This window comes from Gopherus flavomarginatus, chromosome 1 (genome assembly GCF_025201925.1).
Source record: "Gopherus flavomarginatus isolate rGopFla2 chromosome 1, rGopFla2.mat.asm, whole genome shotgun sequence".
NCBI classification, from domain to species: Eukaryota; Metazoa; Chordata; order Testudines; family Testudinidae; genus Gopherus; species Gopherus flavomarginatus.
In genome coordinates, this window is record NC_066617.1 from 164,751,370 (window position 1) to 164,775,039 (window position 23,670).

The window sequence follows — 23,670 nt, forward strand, 5'->3', positions numbered from 1 at the left end:
ATTAACACCCAGGATCTCTTTTCCAATCTCGGATCTCTGACTTGTCAGACTATGGATCAATGTCTCAAACAAGCTGAGAGTCTTGTATGGCTTTAAAACAATTGTGGAATTATTGGACAACTGGCTTTTGCTATGGTACTAACAAACTTTAAACCAGGTACTTAGTTTTAAGTATAATTGTACCTGATTCCTTTAAATTGACTTGCCCAATGTACCAGCTCTGTATGTCTTCAAGTCACTGCTCTTTGCTGACAACTTCTTCCTGCTAGCTATATAGTATGTGTGGTGCCTCTGAGCAAACTGGATTCTGTTCTGCCTTGGGAAACAGCAGGCTCATCAGTTATGCTCTGACAGCAGAGTCTCTATCTTGGTGGTGATATAGGAGTAGATGTATTTTCAGAGCAGAATTTACAACATGGATAGTTACAGAAGTCATCCTTTGACTTTGAGCCTGAACAGAGTTGATCTGGAAGCAAGAGATTTTGGATTTTTAATGTACAAAAACCTTTAAATGCCTGAGAATGTAGTACCTACTAATGTGAATATCACTTTTCTTATATATGTTGATTGACTTCATAGGAATAAATGGAAAATACTCATTTGTAAATAGATTTTCCAAGGCAGATGTGTTCAAGAGATGTGATATGCAATTCAAGTGTTCGTAAAGCATTGTTCTCATTTGCTTTCAATTTAACTTAAAAGGACAGTATGAAACTACCAGGACATCCAGCCTCTTGTGAAGATGATGAGGAAGATGAAGGGGAAGCAGCTGACATGGAAGGTATTTCCCTTTAAGTCAGATAGGATGCACTTTATTTCAGCCATGTAACTAGGGCAGCACTCTAGGAAAGAACTACTGCTTGTTTCCATGTAATGCCTATTAACAGTCCCATGTTGGACCTGATTCTCCTTTCACATTGGGTTTACACCACCACAACTCCACTGGAATGCACAAGTGTCAGTGACTGGAAAATTAGGGCAGTAGGCAGTGGAGTAGACAGGTCTAGCGTGGCAACTCTGTGACTGTTTTGAACACAAACTTCAGTTTCTGAAACTCACCCAGTGAAAAATGCTGACTTCCTAGAGCAGGAGTCTCAAACTCAAATGACCATGAGGGCCACATGAGGTCTAGTACATTGGCCCCAGGGCCACATTACTGACACACACGCACCCTCGGCCCCGCCTCCACTCCACCCCTTCCATGAAGCCCCGCCCCTTCCCTGCCCTGCCTCTTCCCACCCCTTTCCCAAAATCCCCACCCCAGCTCTGCCCCCTCCCTGCCCCCAGAGGGTGCAGGAGGAGTGTGGGGTGTGGTAGGGGCTCAGAGCAGGGAGTTGGGGTGAAGGGTGTGGCAGGGGTCAGGGCAGGGGATCAGGGTGCAGCAGGGGGCTCAGGGCACTTGGTTGCAGTGTGGGTTGCAGGAGGGGTTGAGGGATGCAGCAGGGGCTCAGGTTGCAGGAGGGATGTGGCAGGGGTCAGGGTGCAGGGTGCAGCAAGGGGCTCAAGGTGGGGGTTCAACTGGAGGAAGGGTTTGGGGGGCAGGCTCTGGCCTGGCGCACACCGGGGGCAGGGCAGGCTCCCTGCCTGTCTACCCTATACCCGTGCCTCTCCGGGAAACAGATGGAACCTGGGGGAGCAGGGGCACCGCCCTCAGCATCTCCCATTGGCCGGGAACGGGGAACCGCTGCCAATGGGAGCTGCTGGGGGCGGTGCCTGAAGCAACATCAACACACACCCCTGCACTGCCTCCTCCCCCAGGCTCTTTCGGCTTCCTGAAGCAGTGCGGGGGCGAGGCAGGGCCAGAGCTGCTCTAGGTAAAGGCTGTGGGAGGGCGGGCGGGGGGGCGCGAGGAGCTTGCAGGCCGCAAAAAATAACCTTGCAGGCCGCATGTTTGAGACCCCTGTCCTAGAGGCTTCCATAATGAGTGTCTAGTGGAGTCACATGGTAGACAGTCTTCAGATTTACAGTATTAGAGAGTCTAGGTGTAGTTTAATGGTACTGGAAAATTAGGAAGTCTACTTGGATAATGCATGTATATTAGATGCTTGCAGAATTTAAGGATGCACTCTTGGTTGCTTATTCTTAAGCTTCTGATGACCAATTACAAGCTTGGCATGAACTTATAGACATTCTCTCTTTCCTTTCAGAATATGAAGAGAGTGGGCTATTGGAGACAGATGACGTGAGTGAACTGTTCTCTACCTCCTCCACAGCATTAACACCCTTTCTACTTTGTGCTCAAACTGGTAACACTGTCAAATGGCTAATATGCTTTTTTTTTAAAATGCATTTACTAAAACTTTTAAAAGCACCAATTTTTGTTACAAATAAATATTGTAACTGACACATTGATCAGAATACCATGGTCTTCAGATGCCTTTTTAGGTATGGGGCAAAGGTGAATAAAGGCATAGTGTTACTTAAATATTTGTTTTACTGTTATTGACTTTATTCTTTTATCTTAAATCTTTACCCTCAGGCAACTCTTGATACAAGAAAAATAGCAGAAGCTAAAGCTGATGTCGGAGGGGAAGATGCCATCCTGCAGACCAGAACTTATGACCTCTACATCACTTATGACAAATACTACCAAACTCCAAGGCTGTGGTTATTTGGATATGATGAGGTATTACCAGTATTTTTTTTCCCCCAGTGTTAAGACTCACCGGTTAAGGTAGCAATGTCAGTTTGTTGCTACTTGATTAATAATTGATAGTATGTGTGGTGCCTCTGAGCAAACTGGATTCTGTTCTGCCTTGGGAAACAGCAGGCTCATCAGTTATGCTCTGACAGCAGAGTCTCTTGATTAAATATATGTTTAAGGCAAGAATTGAGGAGAACAATGTAAAGCCAGGACTTCAGCCAAGATTTACTGGGCCTGTGAGAATAAGTAAAAGCAATCTCGCCACACCTTGAATGGCGCTGTAATTGGATCTTCGTAACCAGTTGTGATGGTGCATGTGAAAGAAAAGACTGTAGTTCTCTGAGCTCTTGGCTTTCTGTGGGTAACAAGAATGAAAACCAGTAAATCTGTTGTCAGTAAAGCAAGAAGGTGTGAGAACCAAGTGTACACAGGCAGCAGGAAGTTGAGTAAGGAAGCATTCTTCTTCCACTTTACACTATGGAATCTTGTAAGTTTGACTTAGTGATATAAGCCTCATTCTAGAAATATCTAGGTTTCCCTGAAACCACAGGTTTAGCTCCCAGTTCTCCCACTGTACTATAAACAAAGTACTATGGATATAAACTGGCTATCAGGAAATTTAGACTCGAAATTAGATGAAGGTTTCTAACCATCAGAGAAGTGAAGTTCTGGAACAGCCTTCCAAGGGGAGTAGTGGGGGCAAAAGATGTATCTGGCTTCCAGACTAAGCTTGATAAGTTTATGGAGGGAATGGTATAATGGGAGAGCCTGATTTTGGCAATTAATTTGTCTGACTACTAGTGGTAAATGTGCCCAATGGCTTGTGATGGGATGTTAGATGGGGTGAGATCTGAGTTACTACAGAGAATTCTTTCCTGGGGTCAGGAAGGAATTTTCCTCCAGGGCAGATTGGCAGAAGCCCTGGGGGTTTTCGCCTTCCTCTGCAGCGTGGGGCACAAGTCACTTTCTGGAAGGTTCTCTGCACCTTGAAGTCTTTAAACCATGATTTGAGGACTTCAGTGGCTCAGGCACAGGTTTGATGCAGGAGTGGGTGGGTGAGATTCTGTGGCCTGCATTGTGCAGGAGGTCAGACTAGATTATCTTAATAGTCCCTTCTGACCTTAAAGTCTATGATTCTACGATTCTATAATTATATCTACTCTGTATGGATCCTGTGGATCCTGCAGCATTTTTCATAAGAATAGAGTTTTGCCCTGTCATTAAGATCCCCTTTCTCACCTGTTGTCCCTATGGTTGCTTGCCACTTTTGATTTCAGTGCTATGTTTAGTTTATAAAGTACTCTAGGGTCCTGTAAGCAGAGATAACATATATACCTGCAAAATGGTACATTAGTGCTATTCTACTTTCTGAGTAGGAGGAAAAGATTGTTTGTGCGACACTGTTCTTGCTACACATTTCTTTTCTTTTCAGCAACGGCAGCCTTTAACGGTAGACTACATGTATGAAGATATTAGTCAAGATCATGTCAAAAAAACAGTAACAATTGAAAATCATCCCCATCTTCCTCCACCACCTATGTGTTCAGTTCATCCATGCAGGTATCTTCAGTCTTTCAGTATTTCTTTACTGAGTCCGGCTTATGGATATGTTTGTGAAAAGGTCATTCTGTCTAATGAAAATTGCCTTTTGTTCATCCTTTTGTGATCTATCAAACAATCATAAATTCCCCTTTCGTGGACACTTCCACAGCTGTCTGTCTGCATGAGCTGTTCCCTTTTGCAGAGGTAAGAAGAGTCAGCAATTGTTTGAGCAGCCATCCCAGTGCTAAATGTGCATTAAGAGAATTGGTTTGGTTTTTCCTTTGTGCCTCTGTTTTGTAGTAGCATCTCAAAACTGTATTCTCCATGAGTCTCCTCTTCTAGAAAGTCTAGAATCAAGCTATTCTTGTTTTGATCTTTTGCTGCAAAAAATCTTTTTATTCTACTCTAGCATGATCTTTTGTGAAGTTAGGTTTTTGGTAAAAAATTTATTGTATTTTGAAAGCTACTACAGGTTGTTTTTGTGTATCCAATTTAAAAAAAAAAAAAAAAAAGCCAATTGCACTTTCACATCAACTCCAGAAGGTGGCAGACAGCTATGCTTAGACCAGAGGTGGGCAAACGTTTTTGTTTTTGTTTTTTGTTTTTATTGGCCTGAGGGCCGCATCGTTTTTTTTTTCAGAAATTGTATGGAGGGCCAGTTGAGGGAGGGAGGGGGTCATGGCCTGGCACATATTGCTGCCCTCTCCCCCCCCAGATTCCTGCCCCATCCACCCCTTCCCCCCTCGCTCCCTGTCCCCCTACTGCCCCCAGAACTCCTGCTTCTGACTGCCCCCCCCCCCGGGACCCGTGCCCCATCCAACCATCCCTTCTCCCTGTCCCCTGACTGCCCCCCACCACCTCATACAACCCCCTCTCCTTCCTGACTGCCCCCTCTGAGACCTCTGCCCCCATTCAACCTCCCTGTTCCCTGCCCTCTGACTGCCCTGACCACCACCCCTGAACTCCCCTGCCCTCTATCCAGTCCCCCCACTGCCTGCCCCCTTACCATGCTGCCTGGAGCACTAGTGGCTGGCGGTGCTACAGCCACGCTGCCCTGTTGGAACAAGCACGCTGTCGCCACCGCGCAGCTCAGAGCAGTGGGTCAGGCTGGGCTCTGCAGCTGCTCTGCCCCAGGAGCTCACAGCCCCGCCAGCCAGAGTGTTGCGCCGGTGGCGGAGTGAGCAAGCTGAGGCTGCAGGGGAGGAGGAACAGCAGAGGAGGAGCTGGGGGCTAGCCTCATGGGCCAGAAGCTCTGGGGCCAGGCAGGAGGGTCCCACAGGCTGGATGTGGCCCACGGGCCATAGTTTGCCCACCTCTGGCTTAGACTGTTACGTGTAAAGAAACTAATTTTTTGACTGTATTCATGCTATGGTGCTGCCTTAGAACCCTGTATTGTTGATTCTCTTGGGTTACAATGATCTGCTGTTAAGTCTCCCAATTTTCTAACTACCAGCTGTTGAACTACTTGGACTGGTTGTCGGCTATCTACCCAGCAGGATCATGCTTTCAATTAAGGTCCTGCCTTTTATTGAATTGTATGGTTGTCAGTTAAGGTACAAGTTCAAGTGACTTCCTGAAAGTGTCCAGTTTAATCACTCATCTCTGAATTGACTCTTTGTAGATTTGGTGCAAGCACATCCTGCATGCCCCACCCCACCCCGTGGATCTACTTGGTTGAGCCCCCCATTATTGCAACTAAAGATACATATAACTCTCGGATTAGGACACATGGATGTGGAGTAGGAGAAGCAGAGGTACATGGCAAGCTGGCTGGGAGGCAGAACAGATAGGGCTGACTAGGAAGTGTAAAGAGAAGGGAAAAAGAGGCATGAAACTGCAAAAGGGAAGAAGAGGCGTGAAGCTAATTAGAGGTTTCTGCAGAAGCCTGCTTTGGCAAGAAAGAAGCAGCTGGGAATTCACCATTTGTGGCAGCAGTAAGAGTGCTGTGACGTTATTGATATAAACTGGGACCATACAGAACATGGTTTGCAACCAAGGTTCTGTAGTGGCATCAAATCTTATGTAAAGGGGGGTCATATAAGGTGTCTAAGACCAGGTTACGGATTACTGGTTATGATTATGCGTCTGTATGTCTGTATCATTTTGGTAGTTGAAGTTATAAATATTGGCTGTATGCTGTCTGTATTTCAAACTTGTGTTGTGTTACTGGGAAAGATCCCAGACAAGTTGGTGTCAGCTCTGTTTAGCCTGCTTGATGGCCCATTAAGGACCATCACCTACACAATTGTCCCATCGAGAGAAGGCAGTTACGCCCTGTGACTCAGCAGGGTGTGCAGAAACTGGTCCATGTGACTGCAAACTCCATTTTGCTGTAACTTTCCACAGCAGGAACAAAGGAGTGTTCTTACACCTGGAAAAGCCTATATAAGGCGGAGGCCTCATCTCCATTTTGTTTTCAATCCTGCTTCTTACCTCTGGAGGGATTTTGCTACAAGCTGAAGCTCTACACAAGGGACTGAGGACCCATCCCAGTGGGGGATGTTCTCCAGAGACTTGATTTGCACCTGCAGTTTACTCCATCACTGCTACAAGCCTGAACTAAGAACTTTGCCATTACTGTATCTAATTGATTCCATTTAACCAATTCTAGCTCTCATCTCTATCTTTTTCCCTTTATGAATAAACCTTTAGATTTTAGATTCTAAAGGATTGGCAACAGCGTGATTTGTGGGTAAGATCTAATGTGTATATTGACCTGGGTCTGGGGCTTGGTCCTTTGGGATCGAGAGAACCTTTTTCTTTTACTGGGGTGTTGGTTTTCATAACCATTCATCCCCAGGACAGGTGGCACTGGTGGTGATACTGGGAGACTGGAGTATCTAAGGAAATTGCTTGTGTGACTTGTGGTTAGCCAGTGGGGTGAAACCGAAGTCATCTTTGTCTGGCTGGTTTGGTTTTCCTTAGAGGTGGAAAAACCCCAGCCTTGGGCTGTGACTGCTCTGTTTAAGCAATTGGTCCTAAATTGGCACTCTCAGTTGGGTCCCGCCAGAACCTCATCATCACAAGTGCCTTGGAGGAAGCTCACAAAATGGAAGTGGCCAGAGGAACCCTCTGTTCAGGGGTAGCAACAGTATGGATGAGAGGTCTTTGCAGAAGTGCTGTGTTGGGGACAGCATAAGCATCTGGGAGAGGAAGGTAGTCACGCAGCAGCTGAACAAGATGGAGCATCATTTCTGGTCTTGGAAAACAAGCACTGACTGGTGGGATCGTATCGTTATGCCGTTATGGGATAAGAAGCGGTGGCTGCGGAATTTTCAAATGCAGAAGGCCGCTTTCCAGGAACTTTTTGCAGAACTTTACCCAGCCCTGAAACACTAAACTGAGATCTGCTCTGACAGTGGAGAAGAGTAGCAATTGCTCTGTCGAAGCTTACAATGCCAAAGGGCTACCGCTCAGTGGGGAATCTATTTGGAGTTTGTAAGTCCACCGTGGGAGCTCTTGTGATCCAAGTGTGCAGCGCCATTTAATCAACTTCTGCCCTGGACTCAGACTCCTGAGAGGTACCCACACTGTGTGTGTGGATAGTGGTGGGGTTGCCGCGGAGAATTGCACATAGCTCATTGTAGAAGCTGCTAGTCCAAGGTGCAGAACCAAAACGATTATTCACCTCCCTTGTCTTCTGGTACATCTGCCAAAGTTCTGCTGCGTGTTCTGGTGTAGTCCTTCTCCCCCATTTCTCGCATAGTCTTTTCATAGAGGTCTATATTTCTATGGCTGGATCAGAGCTGTGCCTGCACAGACTCATCTTCCCACAGGTCATGAAGATTGACCACCTCCTGTGTACTCCACGCTGTAGCCTATTTTGGGCGTTGAGTCGCCATGATCCGCTGGGATGGCGAACTCTCCATGTTGATCAAACAGGAAATGTTTCCTGTATACTTGGCTGCTGTGCAGCGGCGTTGAAAAAGATGACCAGAGTGGTCACAGCGGAGCATTGTGGGACACCTCCTGAAAGCCACTTGAGTTGACTTATACAGCACTGCGTCTACGCTGCCTCTGTTGACCCATCAGCCTCAAATTAAGTGCGACGTGTCTCGCACAGGTGAAGTAATTAAGTTGACGTAAGAGACAGGTTGGTGGAAGGGACCTGGCAGGGTACACGCATACATTATTAGGTAGACGTGAGGTGGCTTCCGTTGGCCTAAGTTTGTGGACCAGTGGTTTTCAAACTTTTTTTCTGGAGACCCACTTGAATAAAATTGTTGATGCCCACAACCCAATGTAGTTGGGGATGAGGGGTTTGGAGTGTGGGAGGGATTCAGGGCTGGGGCAGAGGGTTGGGGTTTGGGGGTGAGGGCTGTGGGGTGGAGCAAGGAATGGGGAATTCAGCATGTGGGAGGGGGCTCAAGGCTGGAGCAGAGGATTGGGGCGCGGGCTTAAGTCAGGCAGCTCCCAGTCAGTGTGCAGCAGGGGTGCTAAGGCAGGCTTCCTGTCTGTCCTGGCACTGTGGACCACAGTGTGTTCTGGAAGCGGCCAGCAGCAGATCTGGCTCCTAGGCGGAGGCACACAAGTGGCTCCACGTGGCTCTTGCTTGCAGGTACCACCCTCCTATCCCCCTACCCCCAGTTCCCGTTAGCTGGGAGTGCGGAGCCGGTGCTTGGGGCAGGGCAGCATGCAGACCCCCATGGCCCCCCCACCTAGGAGCCGGACCTGCTTCTGGCCGCTTCTGAGGCGCAGCGAGGTGTCAGAACAGGTAGGGACTAGCCTGCCTTATCTGGGAAGCACTGCTGACAGGACTTTTAACAGCCTGGTCGGCGGTGCTGACCAGAGCTGCCGCGACCCAGTACTGGGTCCGACCCACAGTTTGAAAACTACTGGTGTATGCTAGACCTGGGAGGGAGGCAGTTGGAACAAACAGCCAATGCTTCTGCATCTGCTCCGCCAGCTTCAGTCTCTGGCTGGCTCCTCCTTGCAGTATGTCCCCAGACCTACATGAGTGAGGTGAGGAGCAACACTGCAGGAGCCTGTGGCAGAGCCAGGGGTTGAGCAGTGAACACCTCTGGCATACTGGAAAGCTGACGCCTGTAGCTCCAGCCCCAGAGTCGATAATACAAGGAGCCACATGTTAACTTCTGACTAGCAGCATGTGGCTGCGGAGCCACAGGTTTGACCACCCCGGTGTATTGAATCTAGCATGTCTGCTCAGTTGAATTTCTTGCTGAGAGGTGTTTGGGCATCCTGCACCTACCAGCATGAGTCTGCTGGCAAACAACATAACTTCTTCAGCTGAATTTCTCTCACTCAGCAAGGTTCTAGAGATGGTGGATGGGGGAGATTGGGATAATCTCTCAGGGGGAATACTATAGGTAGATACTGTCACACACCTTTCACCATCCACACCCTTCCCCAGCAGAGCAAAGTGTCAGCACTCTTGTCAAGGAACTTAGGCCTGTGCTTAAGAAGCAGTTTTTTCGTGCTCATAGTCTCTCCAATTGCTGCTCTTCCTGTTTGGAGGGATGGTGGGTTGGAGAGGGAAAGCTGAGACTATACTGAGACCACTCCAATATTAACCAGCATTTTGATCTTCCTTGAGTCCTGTCAGTCTGGCTTCAGGCCAGTGTGTGGTACAGCTACCTCAGGTCTTGTTAGTATATGTTCTGGCTGTGGACATGGAGCATTTAACTATTGCTGATACTAGTAAATTGGCCAGCTGCCTTTGATAGTGCTAATGCAACTACAGACTCTGGGAGGCATATACAGGTTTTAATTAAATAGCTGTTCTCTCAAAGAGCCAGAGAGTGGGATCTGGGCAGTTGTTGCTTGTTTAATATGCAGTTCTCTACCATCTCATCTGGCATGTGCCTGTGTGTGAGAGACACCTAGGGGAGACAGGCAGCTGGATTGGGCTTCAGAACCATCAGAAAATCAAGCTGAATTGTAAATGGTGGATTCTCTGTAACTTGAAGTCTTTAAACCATGATTTGAGGATTTCAGTAACTCAGCCAGAGATTACGGGTGGATGAGGTTCTGTGGCCTGCAATGTGGACATGGTCAGAATAGATGATCATGATCGTCCATTCTGACCTTAAGGTCTATGAATTAGATCAGAGGTTGGCAACCTTTCAGAAGTGGTGTGCCGAGTCTTCATTTATTCACTCTGATTTAAGGTTTTGAGTGCCAGTCATATATTGTAATGTTTTTAGAAGGTCTCTTTCTATCAGTCTATAATATATAACTAAACTGTTGTATGTAGAGTAGAGTAAACAAGGTTTTAAAAATGTTTAAGAAGCTTCATTTAAAATTAAATTAAAATGCAGAGTTCCCCGGACCAGTGGCCAGGACCTGGGCAGTGAGAGTGCCACTGAAAATCAGCTCATGTACCGCCTTTGGCACGCATGCCATAGGTTGCCTACCCCTGAAATAGATGGTGTGGAAGTGCTTGATTTGGGGCAGAGGGTGAAAGGTGTCTGACTATTGAGTGGGAATTGCCCACTCTAGTCACTTAACTTTTGAAGTTAAAAGAACCTGTTGGATTTCAAGCTGCTTCTAGATATTTCAGGTAGAAATGGTAGCTAGGGGTGCTGCTTTAATCTTTGCTTAACAAATAAGTTCCAGTCTTTCCTCTCATCTCTGTCACAGCCTTACCCACCCCATAGATTGTGCAACGTGATGTACATAGGGCTATGCTTGACGACAACTAGGAAAGTACCTGTTGGCTCACAACACTCTGGCAGCCTGCTCACTCAGCAGTTTTTCTTTTGTAGCATGTGTATCAAAAGAGGAACTGAAAGAGATACGATGGCAAGCCGCACGCTAACCACTAGCTGAATCATTACTTAAAACGTTCTGTTCAATCAACAGTGTTTTGGCAATTGCTTGATGGGTGAAAGCCTGTTAGAAGTAGTCAATTGGCAGCCATTTAGTCAATTTGTCAATAATAAATGCTGATCCACAAGTTTGTAGATGTAGGAATGGGGCAATGAAAAGTGACTGAGTCAGGGAAAGAGACTCTGTCGCCTATGGGTTCATTAGGGCGTGCATCTAGGATGTGGGAGACTAAGTTCAAGGCTCTGCTCCAATAATTATTTATCCACTATTTGTAAGTAAAACAGTTTCAAGAGGAGAAATTGAGAGAGCCCCTTGCCCCAGGGGCTAGGACCCTCTCCTACAATGTGGGAGACCCAAGTTCAAATTCCTTCTCTGCAAATTGAACCTGGGTAGTCTGCATCCCAGTGAGTTTTAAGGAGTGGGGGCATCACCATCCCTGCCCCTCCTCCTATCTTCCCCCTCTCCCATTTTGTAATTCTAGACCTACTGTCAGTGCCCAAAATCAAAATAAAAAATCCTTGAATCAGGTCAAAATGAAATGTGACTTTGACTTTTCCGAAACATTTTGATATTTGTTTGCTCAAAACTTTTCTATGAACTTGAGATGATTTCACAAATAGTTTGTTGACCTAAAACTGCATTTTTTGGTGATTTAAAGAATTAACCCAAAAAAAAGTGGTGATATACTGTCAGCTGAAGGATTCACTCCTATGTCCTTCAGTGTCCATGGTGCAATTTCACTCTATAGTTTGTATTATAACGAGTGTTGTGGGAGTAGAGAAGGGAGACCACCTAGTGTGTCCAACTTCAGTGCTTTCCAAGATGGCTTGGTGTTGGTCAGTTTGGAGGTCCAGGAAGCTGCAGTTAAAGTTAATGCTGGTTTTGCTACTAGTTCTCGTTCACTTCACTGTGTTTGAGCAGCTACAGAAGTCATCTTCATAAACAGGTTCCACACTGACACACTTTTATTATGGGGGATCTTTGAATTTTCCCTACTTCATTATTAAAACTTGCTTTCCTGTTGACATTTGTCATGGTGAAAGCCCAAGAGACAAATCACTTTTGTTGGACCAGACTGTCCTGTTTCATTCCATTCTGGAAAACCTTTTTTCTTTTGACATAACTTTTTTTTCTTTTTTTTAATGAACATGAATTCCACAATTCACAAAGTGTAACTAAGCCACCAGGCTAGCATTTTCAAACTTAAGTTAGTCACTTAATACAATATGTTCAAGGTGCATGGAAGTCTGAAAGACTTTCCTGGGAGTTCATTTGGTCTCCTACACTGGTAGGAAGAGGGTCCTTGGAATTGGGAGAACAAATTCTCAGTGAGAGCTTACTGAGGCCTTTGTGTTAGGAAGCTTATTTTGATGGCTGTTCCATTTGTTGAAGGCTGTGGGACTGAAAGAGCCCAATGCATGACTGTCACCAAATCTTCTTTGATAGGAGTAGCAATGTTTGACATTACCTGGATGAAAGTTCTTAGTCCTAGTGTAACTAGTTAATTGATTGCTAGTTAATTTAAGCCAACTAATATGGTTGACATGTGTAGATCATCATTTGCAAACATTTGTTCTATGACACAGGGTGGATCAAATGTTTGTAGTGAAATAAACATTGGTGGAGTATCTAGCTAGCTCAAGTTAACTGGCAAACATTTAACTCTAATTACAAAATGATTAAACTCTAGATTAAACAAGGCCTTCAAGACCCTTTTAGGTTGCAGTTCTTCAGATTACTGTTTTCACATGGCTGCCTCACATTCCTTTTCATTCTCATTGAAAACCAGAAAGTGTGGTTTGATACAGGATAATGTCTAGCAAAGATACAATTTCCCATCTGTTCTTCAAAACTCCTGAGAGTCCAGGTAGCCATCCTTCATCACACACCCAAAAGCATTTCCCAGGATTACTTTTTGTACATGTTTCGCTTTAAAATTGTGAGGGACTGTTGAGCCTAGAATTTCTGGCTTAGTCTAGTACAGACTGCAGGACTACTCTCTCTTCTTTCTCTACTTTGAAGGGAAGAGGCTTGTGGCTGATATTGAAGTTATAAGATCTTTGCTTCCCTTTAAAAATGAAGTGCTCAAATCTAACACTTCAGATCTTTCCAGTCTTTGTTCTGCTTTCACAAGTGCTTGTGCATATTTTTATAAAAACTGTAGGGATGAAAGAGTGACACTAATATGCTGGCTCCTATGCGACTGCTAATTATTGAAATCTGTCAGGTCTTGCATTCTAAGGAACACAATGGCAGCATTTTATGGCTAGATTGTATAATGAAAAATTGCAGTGCTATTGTAATAACTCTTCCACCAAGCTGCAGCATTGTTCTGTTGTCTTGAGATGAAGTATTCAATGGCAATGGAATGAACTCCTTTACTTTCTGAACTAGAATGAAACAGCCTTAGCATGGCTGAACTGACATGAGAGAATTCAGAGAGGCTAAAAGCTTGACTGCTCCTGAAATATAAATATTTAAAGCACCTGCTGTGTAAATTTTTGTCAATGCACTCTACAGTAGTATTGCAGTGCGACTAATAAAATGTTAATGGACTATGATTTCCCAGCAAGTGCATGTAAGGACAAGTAGCATAACTTGTGAGAGAGATGGTCCTCTGATATTGCCCAACACCACTTCTTCTCTCTGACTCATTCCACTTCACAATATCCGTTTTAATAACATGGTAACCACTTATTTGCATTCTCAGATTCACATGAGCAAAATGGCTAGATTTTGAGCTGACAGAGTTGTAACTGAATGCAAATTAATAGCCATCTACTTAAGCATTTATATGATGCTATTTGAGCCCTTTCGTTAAATTCTGTAAGCTTCCCCTAAATAGCGATCCGTTTGAGATGACCATTTTTACAAAAAAAATCCTGTTAATTTCTTTGCAGTCTTCCCTTGGTTCGTCTTCATAATCTGAAGATTTTTTCACAAATTAAGGTTTGACTACAAAAGCCTAAAATAAAAGCATAGCTAAAGCAATCTTCATGTGAAGCACAACCTTTGTCGTTTTTGCTGCCTCCTTCTCTCCCCTGCCATCCTGCATGAGAAATATTGTCTGCTCAGTCCTCTCTACTTCCCACTCTGTATCCCTTCTCACTGCTGCTCCCTGCCCTGCCATATCTACAAATGTTATATTGGAAATGTGTTAGACAGCCATCTTTACTTCGAGACTGTAACTGGTTGTGAAAAGTTCTGATGCATTGGCAGGAGCAAATCTATATGCAGCTACTGATACAGTTTCTCCAGATATGTGTCAAAACATGCCAGCTTAAAGTGCCAGACGCTTCAAAAGAGAAACATTTCCAGTGTTTAGAATGCCAATAAGTGAGTACATCTGGGCCCATATTTGAGATAAAAGAAAAACAGTGGTGATAGCTTACACAAGCAAAGAACAGTTACTGACCATCAAATTACATAACTTGGTTTGCATGGCGGACAGTGTATGTAAAATGTAGAATTGCCACTGGCCAAAATATTTCTTAGTATTTTGAGCATCAGATCTGGAAGCACAAGTTTGGATCCAGGCAGGGATGATCAAGCCCTTCCTTTCTCTGGGGCAAATAAACTCAAAGTGAACTACGTAGAGCTTTGATAAAATCTTTAACTGGGTTTGTGGTCTGTGTGGACATATTAAAGGTCCCATAGCTATTCTTAAAGAGTAGAGTTTTGCCCCAGTGTCATTAGGTGGAAATACTCACTTTCTCCTCCCTTACGATGGTGCAACATATTTAATCCCCTTCATTTTCAATTGAAACTGATTGAAAATATCCCAGGTTTTACAAAAAGCATTTTGTTTTTTTCTGATTTTTGCCCTACTTTTGCCATTCAAATATATAAAAAATAACTTGTTTTATTAGGAAAGTCCAATACATTGCATGAGATATATGTATTATGATAATTCATTAGTTTGTGTATATGCAAAGCTGTCTGAAGTAAGGCCATGTATTAGTCTAGAAGATGCACACAGTAAACAAGCGCTCCCACAAGCTCTGAAGTGTGTACACATCTGAACATACTGATGACACTCACGCCCACCCTGGACACATTTCAAGCTGTTAGCAGATAACGTTTTCAAGATCTGAGACACTAAAATGCAAAGAAAACAAAAATGTGTTGGAATAAGTTTCAGAACACAAAGAAGTATTTGAAAGTATTTACAAAAACACAACCAAAAAACAGGAGAAAAGATGAAGTTGAGTATATGCACTGCAAACAGCATGGCCCAATTAGTAAATGTAAACATTTACAGGCTAGTAGTTCTAAGTCTAAAACAGTAAACTGTTTTATTCAAATGAAAAGTTTTATTGGGATTAGAGAGAGTGTTTCCTTAAACTCGGAGGTGGCATTGTTTTTAGTTTTGCAGCAAACCATATTTAAATTCCATTCATCGAAGCATTAATCTACTGAATATTTTTCCCCTTTCCTTCTGTCCACCAAAATAAACCCAATATTTACCCAGAAAAATTGTTTTTCATCGATTTTTTTTCCACATGTTTTTGTTGTTGTAATAAATGCTGATAAATTCCTGGGAAAAATTAAATAAAATAAAAACTGAAAACGAAGGGCCCTAAACATATTCTAATTGCTCCTATCTCTCTGCAGCCCGTTTCAGTGGTGGATGAAGTGCTTTCTTCATAGTTTTGAAAAGCACCATGTATGAAAGATGCTAGCTGAAAATACAAATATAAATAATTAGTGAACCTGATCTTAATCTCACTCTGGCCACAGTGCTCCATGGTCAGATTTATGCTAACAGCTAGTAAAATGACTTGATCAATGGGACAGTGAATTTAAACTGCCATTTGTGGAAGGGTTAAATGTAACTTAAACCCCCTAAAATAAAATAAGATAATCTTACTGCAGTTTAAGGTGTTGACACAACTATTGCAAAAAACTGGAACTTTCTAACTCTGATATGGCAGGTAAGTAAAAGCAAGATCTGAGTTTTAAACTTGTAACTTTGAAGTGTATTCTGTTAGTGTGATTTGATTTTAAGGTCTTGTGCATGATCTGGAATAAGAATCTCAGCCATAACTAGCTTGACAATTGCCACTAATACTAAACCATAAAGTATGAGACTTAACAGTATGGAGGGCATCTTATGGTTTAAAACTGGTCTGTGAAAACTCTCATGCATTGATCTGCTTGCCCAGCACCAAAACTTTTTAAAACAATGTTTTAGTGATGGAAGCAACCTACCCCCAGGTGAGTTAATTCCATTGTTGAGACAGCATTGGAATAAATTGTACTTCCTCTCTGACACAGTGCAACAGTGTCCAAGGTGAAGCATGAAACTTACCGACAAAGATGACATTCTTCAGGGTGTTTTCTGATGTGGACTAAGTATGCCCTATTCTTTCAGAAGCCTAACCAAACAGCTGTTGGTTGGTAATAACTTCATCATGGTTTGGAGTTGGTTTGATGCCAGTAAGCTAAAGGTTAAAAAAATGTCCTATCCAAATGCCACTCTCCATAGCCATCCAGTCATACTTAAGGCTATTAATCTGCATAAATAATCTAATTTTATTGAGTTACGGAAGATTTAATTGTCTTGGCATGATATCTCTAAGAGTCCTAATCTACTTTCAGACATGCAGAAGTGATGAAGAAAATAATTGAAACAGTTGCAGAAGGCGGGGGAGAACTTGGAGTTCATATGTATCCTTTCCATGGAATGTCAGGAGACCTCTGAAGAGTACGTGATCTAATAAAGGTCTAATCCATCCTCTGCCCATTCCTAAAACTTTATTTTGCAGGTTATTTGTGAGGCTTACCGCTATAGAAGTCACTTTTAGATTAGCAATAACATCCAAGGCACACCAAGTTGCCATTTTTTCTTATGTGCAGGAACTGGGAAGTAGCATGCATGTTCTGACTGAGATCCCCCAGCAAAGTTCATTAGTGATCTCATGCTAGTTCTAAAACAAATGCAATTGACCAACAGAACAGTGAAAATAATTCACATTAGAGCTAGTCGCTTTCACTCTTCTTTTGGTCAGTTGCATTTGTACAAATAGTACTTTCTTTGATCTCTGAGATGAGGGATCTTAAATGATACTTGTAATAACAGTAGGTACAATAATTACACAATTAGTATATTAGTACAACACTTTCAGACAGAAATGTCACTTTCAAGATACCAGTGTCCCATTAAATGAATCCTTCATTTGGCTTTCCTGCCCTAAAACAAGAAGGGAAGGGGGGCTGTGGGTGCTGCTGAAAGCTCTGAACCACCAACAGTAGCTTTCATACCAGCTAGTCTGGCCTTGAATAAACAAGAAAGGTGTACCAGTATAAATTACAGCTAGTGTAGGCTGATAACTAAGCTAATAGTGTAGGGTTTTAACCCTTCACGTGGCTGTCTCATTCTGCTACAGTTTGAGATGGACACAAACTATAGAATCTGCTTCATATAAGCTACCTGTGGATGTGACAGATTATCTGGTGTAACGTGTCTAAAGCAAGTTAAACTGGAAGGTAAATCGTAGAAAGCAATTCAATGTACACACACAGTATTTCATGCAAAACTGGCTTAGTGTTAGCAGGGTAAAGTGTTGTTTTTTTTTTTTTTTTTAAATAAGTGAATTTATTAAACTTGAAATAATACCTAATCATTCAAATCATAAGTTTTGAAGTGCCATTCTTCACTGTATTAGTGAATTGTTTTCTTGCCCCCTTTAGACTTTCTAAGCTGTACTTTTCCTATCTAATGAAATACTAATAAGATTTAGGCCACTTACAAAGGCATGATTTCACCTAGTTTTCTTGGATATAAAGTAAGTGTTTAATTATTCTTTTACTCCATGTTTACCTTAACTAGAGATTCAGGTACCTTCTTATTTTCTTGAAATTTGTACAAGCGGTCATTCCAACAATAGAATATGACTACACAAGACACTTTACAATGTAACTAGAAATCACAAATGTCTATGCTAATTACTGGTTCTGATTTTTTTAAAAAAACAAAACAAAACCCTATACATGTGACTTTGTTTGTTCAGCATTGTACACTGTTTCTGTAACATTCAACTTTTATCAAGTTTATGCATCAAAATAAAAAGTTCCACTACCAGCCTTACTTTTTAATGAAGATCTGTGTGTAAAATAAACCACTTTTCATTCCTATACTTGCAGTATAGGTTTTCATTTTCGCATATTAATCTAGCTAGTCCTTACGCACCTTTTTTACTTATAGCTAGTAGCTCTTTCATATCAAAGGTTAAAACTTTGCTTTCCAGTATGAGCCTAAGCTTGATTCTTTTGGCTCCAGTAATAAAATGCTTTTTATTTTTCAAGTAACTTCCAGTTCAAATATTTTTTGAACTATATGGTGAAACTTGTGGGGATTTGCTCAAGTGCCTTTCTGAGAAGATGCAGGAGAAAAGGAAGTGATAATCATGTCTAAGTTTTAATTCTTTGTACTGCACCACAAGCAAAAATAGCTCGTCATAGAAACAGCAAAGATGGCTTATATGAAATGTTGTGAAAGCATAGTGTTTAGATGGTGGGCAAAGAAGCTTCTTTGGGAGATACATACTCTCATTCCTAACTCAGTGTATTTTCTCTTGGCCTCCAGATTAATCTTGAAGGTACAAGGAGAAGTGCTGGCAGTATTTTAAAGAATCCTTATTGAGGTTGCAGGAACAAACCATCCCGATGTGTAGAAAGAATAGTAAATATGGCAGGCGACCAGCTTGGCTTAACAGTGGAAATCTTACTGATCTTAAACACAAAAAAGAACCTTATAAGAAGTGAAAGATTGGACAAACGACCAGGGAGGACTATATAAAAATATTGCTCAGGAATGCAGGAGTGAAATCAGGAAAGCCAAATAACACTTGGAGTTGCAGCTAGCAAGGGATGTTAAGAGTAACAAGAAGGGTTTCTACAGGTATGTTAGCAACAAGAAGGTGGTCAAGGAAAGGGTGGGCCCCTTACTGAATGAGGGAGGCAACCTACTGACAGAGAATCTGGAAAAAGCTAATGTACTCAATGCTTTTTTTGCCTCTGTCTTCACAAACAAGGTCAGCTCCCAGTCTACTGCCCTGGGCAGCACAGTATGGATGAGGAGGTTACCAGCCGTCTGTGGAGAAAGAAGTGATTCAGGACTATTTAGAAAAGGTGGATGATCACAAGTCCATGGGGCCGGATGCGCTGCATCCAAGGGTGCTAAAGGGGGTGGCAGATGTGATTGCAGAGCCATTGGCCATTATCTTTGAAAACTTATGGCAATTGGGGGAGGTCCTGGATGACTGGAAGAAAGCTAATGTAGTTCCCATCTTTTAAAAAGGGGAGGAGGAGATCTGGGGTACTACAGACCAGTCAGCCTCGCCTCAGTCCCTGGAAAAATCATGAAGCAGGTCCTCAAGGAATTAATTTCGAAGCACTTAGAGGAGAGGAAAGTGATCAGGAACAGTCAGCATGGATTCACCAAGGGCAAGTCATGCCTGACTAACCTAATTGCCTTCTATGATATAACTGGCTCTGTGGATGAGGGAAAAGCAGTGGATGTGTTATTCCTTGACTTTAGCAAAACTTTTGATATGGTCTTCCACAGTATTCTTGCCAGCAAGTTAAAGTAGTATGGGCTGCATGAACGGACTGTAAGGTGAATAGAAAGCTGGCTACATCGTCAGGCTCAATGGGTAGTGATCAATGGCTTCATGTGTAGCTGGCAGCCGGTATCAAGTGGAATGCCCCAAGGGTCGGTCCTGGAGCTGGTCTTGTTCAATATCTTCATGATCTGGAGGATGGCGAGGATTGCACCCTCAGCAAGTTTGCAGATGACACTAAGTTGGGAGGAGTGATAAGATATGCTGGAGGGTAGGGATAGGATACAGAGGGACTTAGACAAATTAGAGGCTTGAGCCAAAAGAAATCTGATGAGGTTCAACAAGGACAAGTGCAGAGTCCTACACTTATGGCAGAAGAATCCCATGCACTGCTACAGACTAGGGACTGAGCGACTCGGCAGCAGTTCTGCAGAAAAGGACCTAGGGTTTACAGTGGATGAGAAGCTGGATATGAGTCAACTGTGCCCTTGTTGCTGAGAAGGCTAATGGCATTGTGGGCTGTATAAATAGGAGCATTGTCAGCATATCGAGGGACGTGATCATTCCCCTCTATTCGTCATTAGTGAGGCCTCATCTGGAGTACTGTGTCCAGTTTTTTGGGCCTCACACTACAAGAAGGAGGTGGAAAATTGGAAAGAGTCCAGCGGAGGGCAACAAAAATGATGGGGGCTGGAACAGACTGTTCTCAGTGGTAGCAGATGACAGAACAAGCAGTAATGGTCTCAAGTTGCAGTGGGGGAGGAGGGTGGTGAAGCACTGGAATGGGTTGCTTAGGGAGGTGGTGGATTCTCCTTCCTTAGAGGCTTTTAAGGTCAGGCTTGACAAAACCCTGGCTTGGATGATTTAGTTGGGGATTGGTCCTGCTTTGATCAGGGGATTGGACTAAATGACCTCCTGAGGTCCCTTCCAACCCTGATATTCTATGAAGAACAAACTCAGTGCCTTAAGCTTTTGTTTTAAAAAGTTTATTTTCCATGCTAATATTTCAAATGTTAACTGTTTGGTTTTTGGTTTTTTTTTTTTAATGTGGTTCTCTATCTCCTGGTGGGTTAGTAGTTAGTAGTCCTGCCCACCAGTGGTCCATAAACTTCCATTGCTATTTGTAAGCGATTGTGCTTGTGCTCCTTTTTTGTTCTTTCCTGGATTCAAATACTTAAGTGTTTCATTCCTAACTGCTCATTGGAAGTGATGTTCAATGTTGCAAATGCATGAAGCTGGGCCCAACAATTGTTAAATTTACCTACGAGTACTCATGTACTCACCCAAACATTGAAACAATGCTATGTGCCTGAGATACCCCTAATTGCAATAGTTGATTAACATAGCTTTTCCAGATTAAATCTTAGGTGAAAACATTAACTATGGATTATGGACATGGGGGAAGTGCAGTTAGTGGATGCCCCCTGGAAGACAGAGGCTAAACTTGTCCAGTGCTGTAGTTTCTATCCTCTCGAACCACTACCATTCTGAATTCTGTTATTGCTCTTCCTGGTCTTTTCAGTCCTCCTTCCCTGTTCACCCTCTTCAAATATTTGTCACATAAGTCAACCATCTGAAACTGTCAAACTTCCTCCATCCCCACTACTTAAGCCATGTCACTTCCTTCTGGCACTAGAGTTCCCTGAGAGGGGTATCCCCTGAAGCATTTCTGAGAAGATTCCTGGAAAAACCCTGCTGCTACATTTGGAAAGAGAAAGAAACATCTGTCATCTGTGCAGCAGTAGCCTTGTCTTAAGCCTGGTCTACACTACAATTTTAGGTCGAATTTAGCAGCATTATCTTGATTTAATCCTGGATCCATCCACATGACGAAGCACTTTTTTCGACTTAAAGGGCTTTTTAAATCAATTTCTTTACTCCACCTCCTACGAGAGGATTAGTGCTGAAATCAGCCTTGCTGGGTCAAATTTGGGGTAGTGTGGATGCAATTGGACAGTATTGGCCTTCGGGGAGCTATCTCAGAGTGCTCCATTGTGACCGCTCTGGACAGCGCTCTCAACTCAGAAGCAGGCCAGGTAGACAAGAAAAGCCCCGTGAACTTTTGAATTTCATTTCCTGTTTGGCCAGTGTGGTGAGCTGATCAGCACAGGTCACCTGGCAGAGCCCATCAGCAGAGGTGACCATGGAGTCCCAGAATCTCAAAAGAGCTCCAGCATGGACCAAACAGGAGGTATGGGATCTGATCGCTGTATGGGGAGATGAATCCATCCTAGCTGAACTCCGTTTCAGTAAACGAAATGCCAAAACATTTGAAAAAGTCTCCAAGGGCATGAAGGACAGAGGCTATAACAGGGACTCGCAGCAGTGCCATGTGAAAATTAAGTAGCTCAGGCAAGCCTACCAAAAAAACAGAGGTAAACGGCCGCTCCTGGTCACAGCCCCAGACATGCCGCTTCTATGATGAGCTGCATGCCATTCTAGGGGGTGCAGCCACCAGGACCCCCAACCCTGTGATTTGACTCCGTCAATGGAGTAGGACACAACATGGAAGCGGGTTTTGGGAATGAGGAAGATAGTTCACAGTAAGGAAGCAGAGAAACCGGTTTCCCCAATGGCCAGGATCTGTTTCTCACCCTGGATCTGGAGCCAGTAACCCCCGAACCCACCCAATGCTGCTGCACAGACCCGCCAGGTGGAGAAGGGATCTCTGGTGAGTGTACCTTTGTAAATATTAGACATGGTTTAAAAGCAAGCATGTTTAATTATTAGTTTGCATTCGCGGCCAGTACAGCTACTGGGAAAAGTCTGTTAACATGTCTGGGGATGGAGCGGAAATCCTCCAGAGACATCACCATAAAGCTCTCCTAGATGTACTCCCTAAGCCTTTGCAAAAGGTTTCTGGGGAGGACAGCCTTATTCCGTCCTCCACGGTAGGACACTTTGCCACACCAGGCCAGCAGCATGTAGTCGGGAATCATTGCAGAACAAAGAATTGCAGCGTATGGTCCCGGTGTTTGCTGGCATTCAAACATCCATTCTTTATCTCTGTGTTATCCTCGGGAGAGTGATATCAGTCATGATCACCTTGTTGAAATAGGGTGGTTTTATTAAGTGGACATTCAGAGGTGCCCGTTCCTGCTGGGCTGTTTGCCTGTGCCTGAACAGAAATGTTCCCTGCTGTTAGCTACAGGGTGTGGGGAGGGGTGAAGCCATCAAAATGCAACCTTGTAACAAAAGCACATGTGCTATGTAATGTTAACAGCAAGGTTTATCGTGAAAGAGTGTATCCATTGTTCTATAAAATGTCTTTAACTACCACTGTCCCTTTTTTTCCTCCACCAGCTGCATATGTTTCTCCTTCCCAGAAGCTAGCAAAGATTAAATGGAAAAAAACGCATCTGGGATGAAATGTCCTCTGAGCTCAAGCTGTCCTCCCACACTGACAGAGCACAACACAATGCGTGGAGGCAGACAATGTCAGAGTGCAGGCAAGCACAACATGAACACACGGAGAAGTGGCGGGCTGAAGATGATAGGTGGTGTCAACATGCTGACAGAGGCAGGAGTCAATGCTCAGGCTGCTGGAGCATCAAACTCATATGCTCCAGCGTATGGTTGAGCTGCAGGAAAGGCAGCAGGAGCACAGACCACCGCTACAGCCCCTGTGTAACCAACCGCCCTTCTCTCCAAGTTCCATAGCCTCCTCACCCAGACGCCCGAGAACGCAATGGGGGGGGCCTCCGGCCACCCAGTCACCACCCCAGAGGATTGCCCAAGCAACAGAAGGCTGGCATTCAATAAGTTTTACCGTTTTTAAGTTTTAAAGTGCAGTATGGCCTTGTTCTTCCCTCCTTCCCCACCCCTCCCGGGCTACCTTGGCAGTTATCCCTCTATTTGTGTGATGATTTAATAAAGAATGCATGAATGTGAAGCAGCAATGACTTCATTGCCTCTGCAAGCGGTGATCGAGGAGGGTGGGGAGAGTGGTTAGCTTACAGTGAAGTAGAGTGAACCAAGGCAGGGAGAGGTGTTCATCAAGGAGAAACAAACAGAACTTTCACACCGTAGCCTGGCCAGTCATGAAACTGGTTTTCAAAGCTCTGCGCACTGTGCCCTCCTGTACTCTTCTAACCGCCCTCCTGTACTCTTCTAACCGCCCTGGTGTCTGGC

General features: G+C 43.9%; 1 protein-coding gene and 1 long non-coding RNA gene across 2 annotated transcripts in view; both read left to right on the forward strand.

Annotated features, from left to right (window-relative positions):
- Positions 1-18,065, forward strand: part of ATG3 (autophagy related 3) — a 33,279-nt gene extending 15,214 nt beyond the window's left edge. Inside the window, exons 7-12 of the mRNA XM_050937023.1 lie at positions 703-781; positions 2,148-2,182; positions 2,480-2,626; positions 4,077-4,204; positions 16,577-16,645; positions 17,816-18,065. Of these exons, the coding sequence (XP_050792980.1) occupies positions 703-781; positions 2,148-2,182; positions 2,480-2,626; positions 4,077-4,204; positions 16,577-16,645; positions 17,816-17,897 (540 nt within the window). The 3' untranslated portion in view covers positions 17,898-18,065. The remainder of the gene's footprint in view (positions 1-702; positions 782-2,147; positions 2,183-2,479; positions 2,627-4,076; positions 4,205-16,576; positions 16,646-17,815) is intronic.
- Positions 18,066-20,801: 2,736 nt separating this feature from the next.
- On the forward strand, positions 20,802-23,431 carry LOC127055740 (uncharacterized). Its single transcript, XR_007775598.1, has 2 exons — positions 20,802-22,210; positions 22,843-23,431. It is a non-coding gene; the product is annotated as an uncharacterized LOC127055740 (long non-coding RNA).
- The last annotated feature ends 239 nt before the right edge of the window (positions 23,432-23,670 follow it).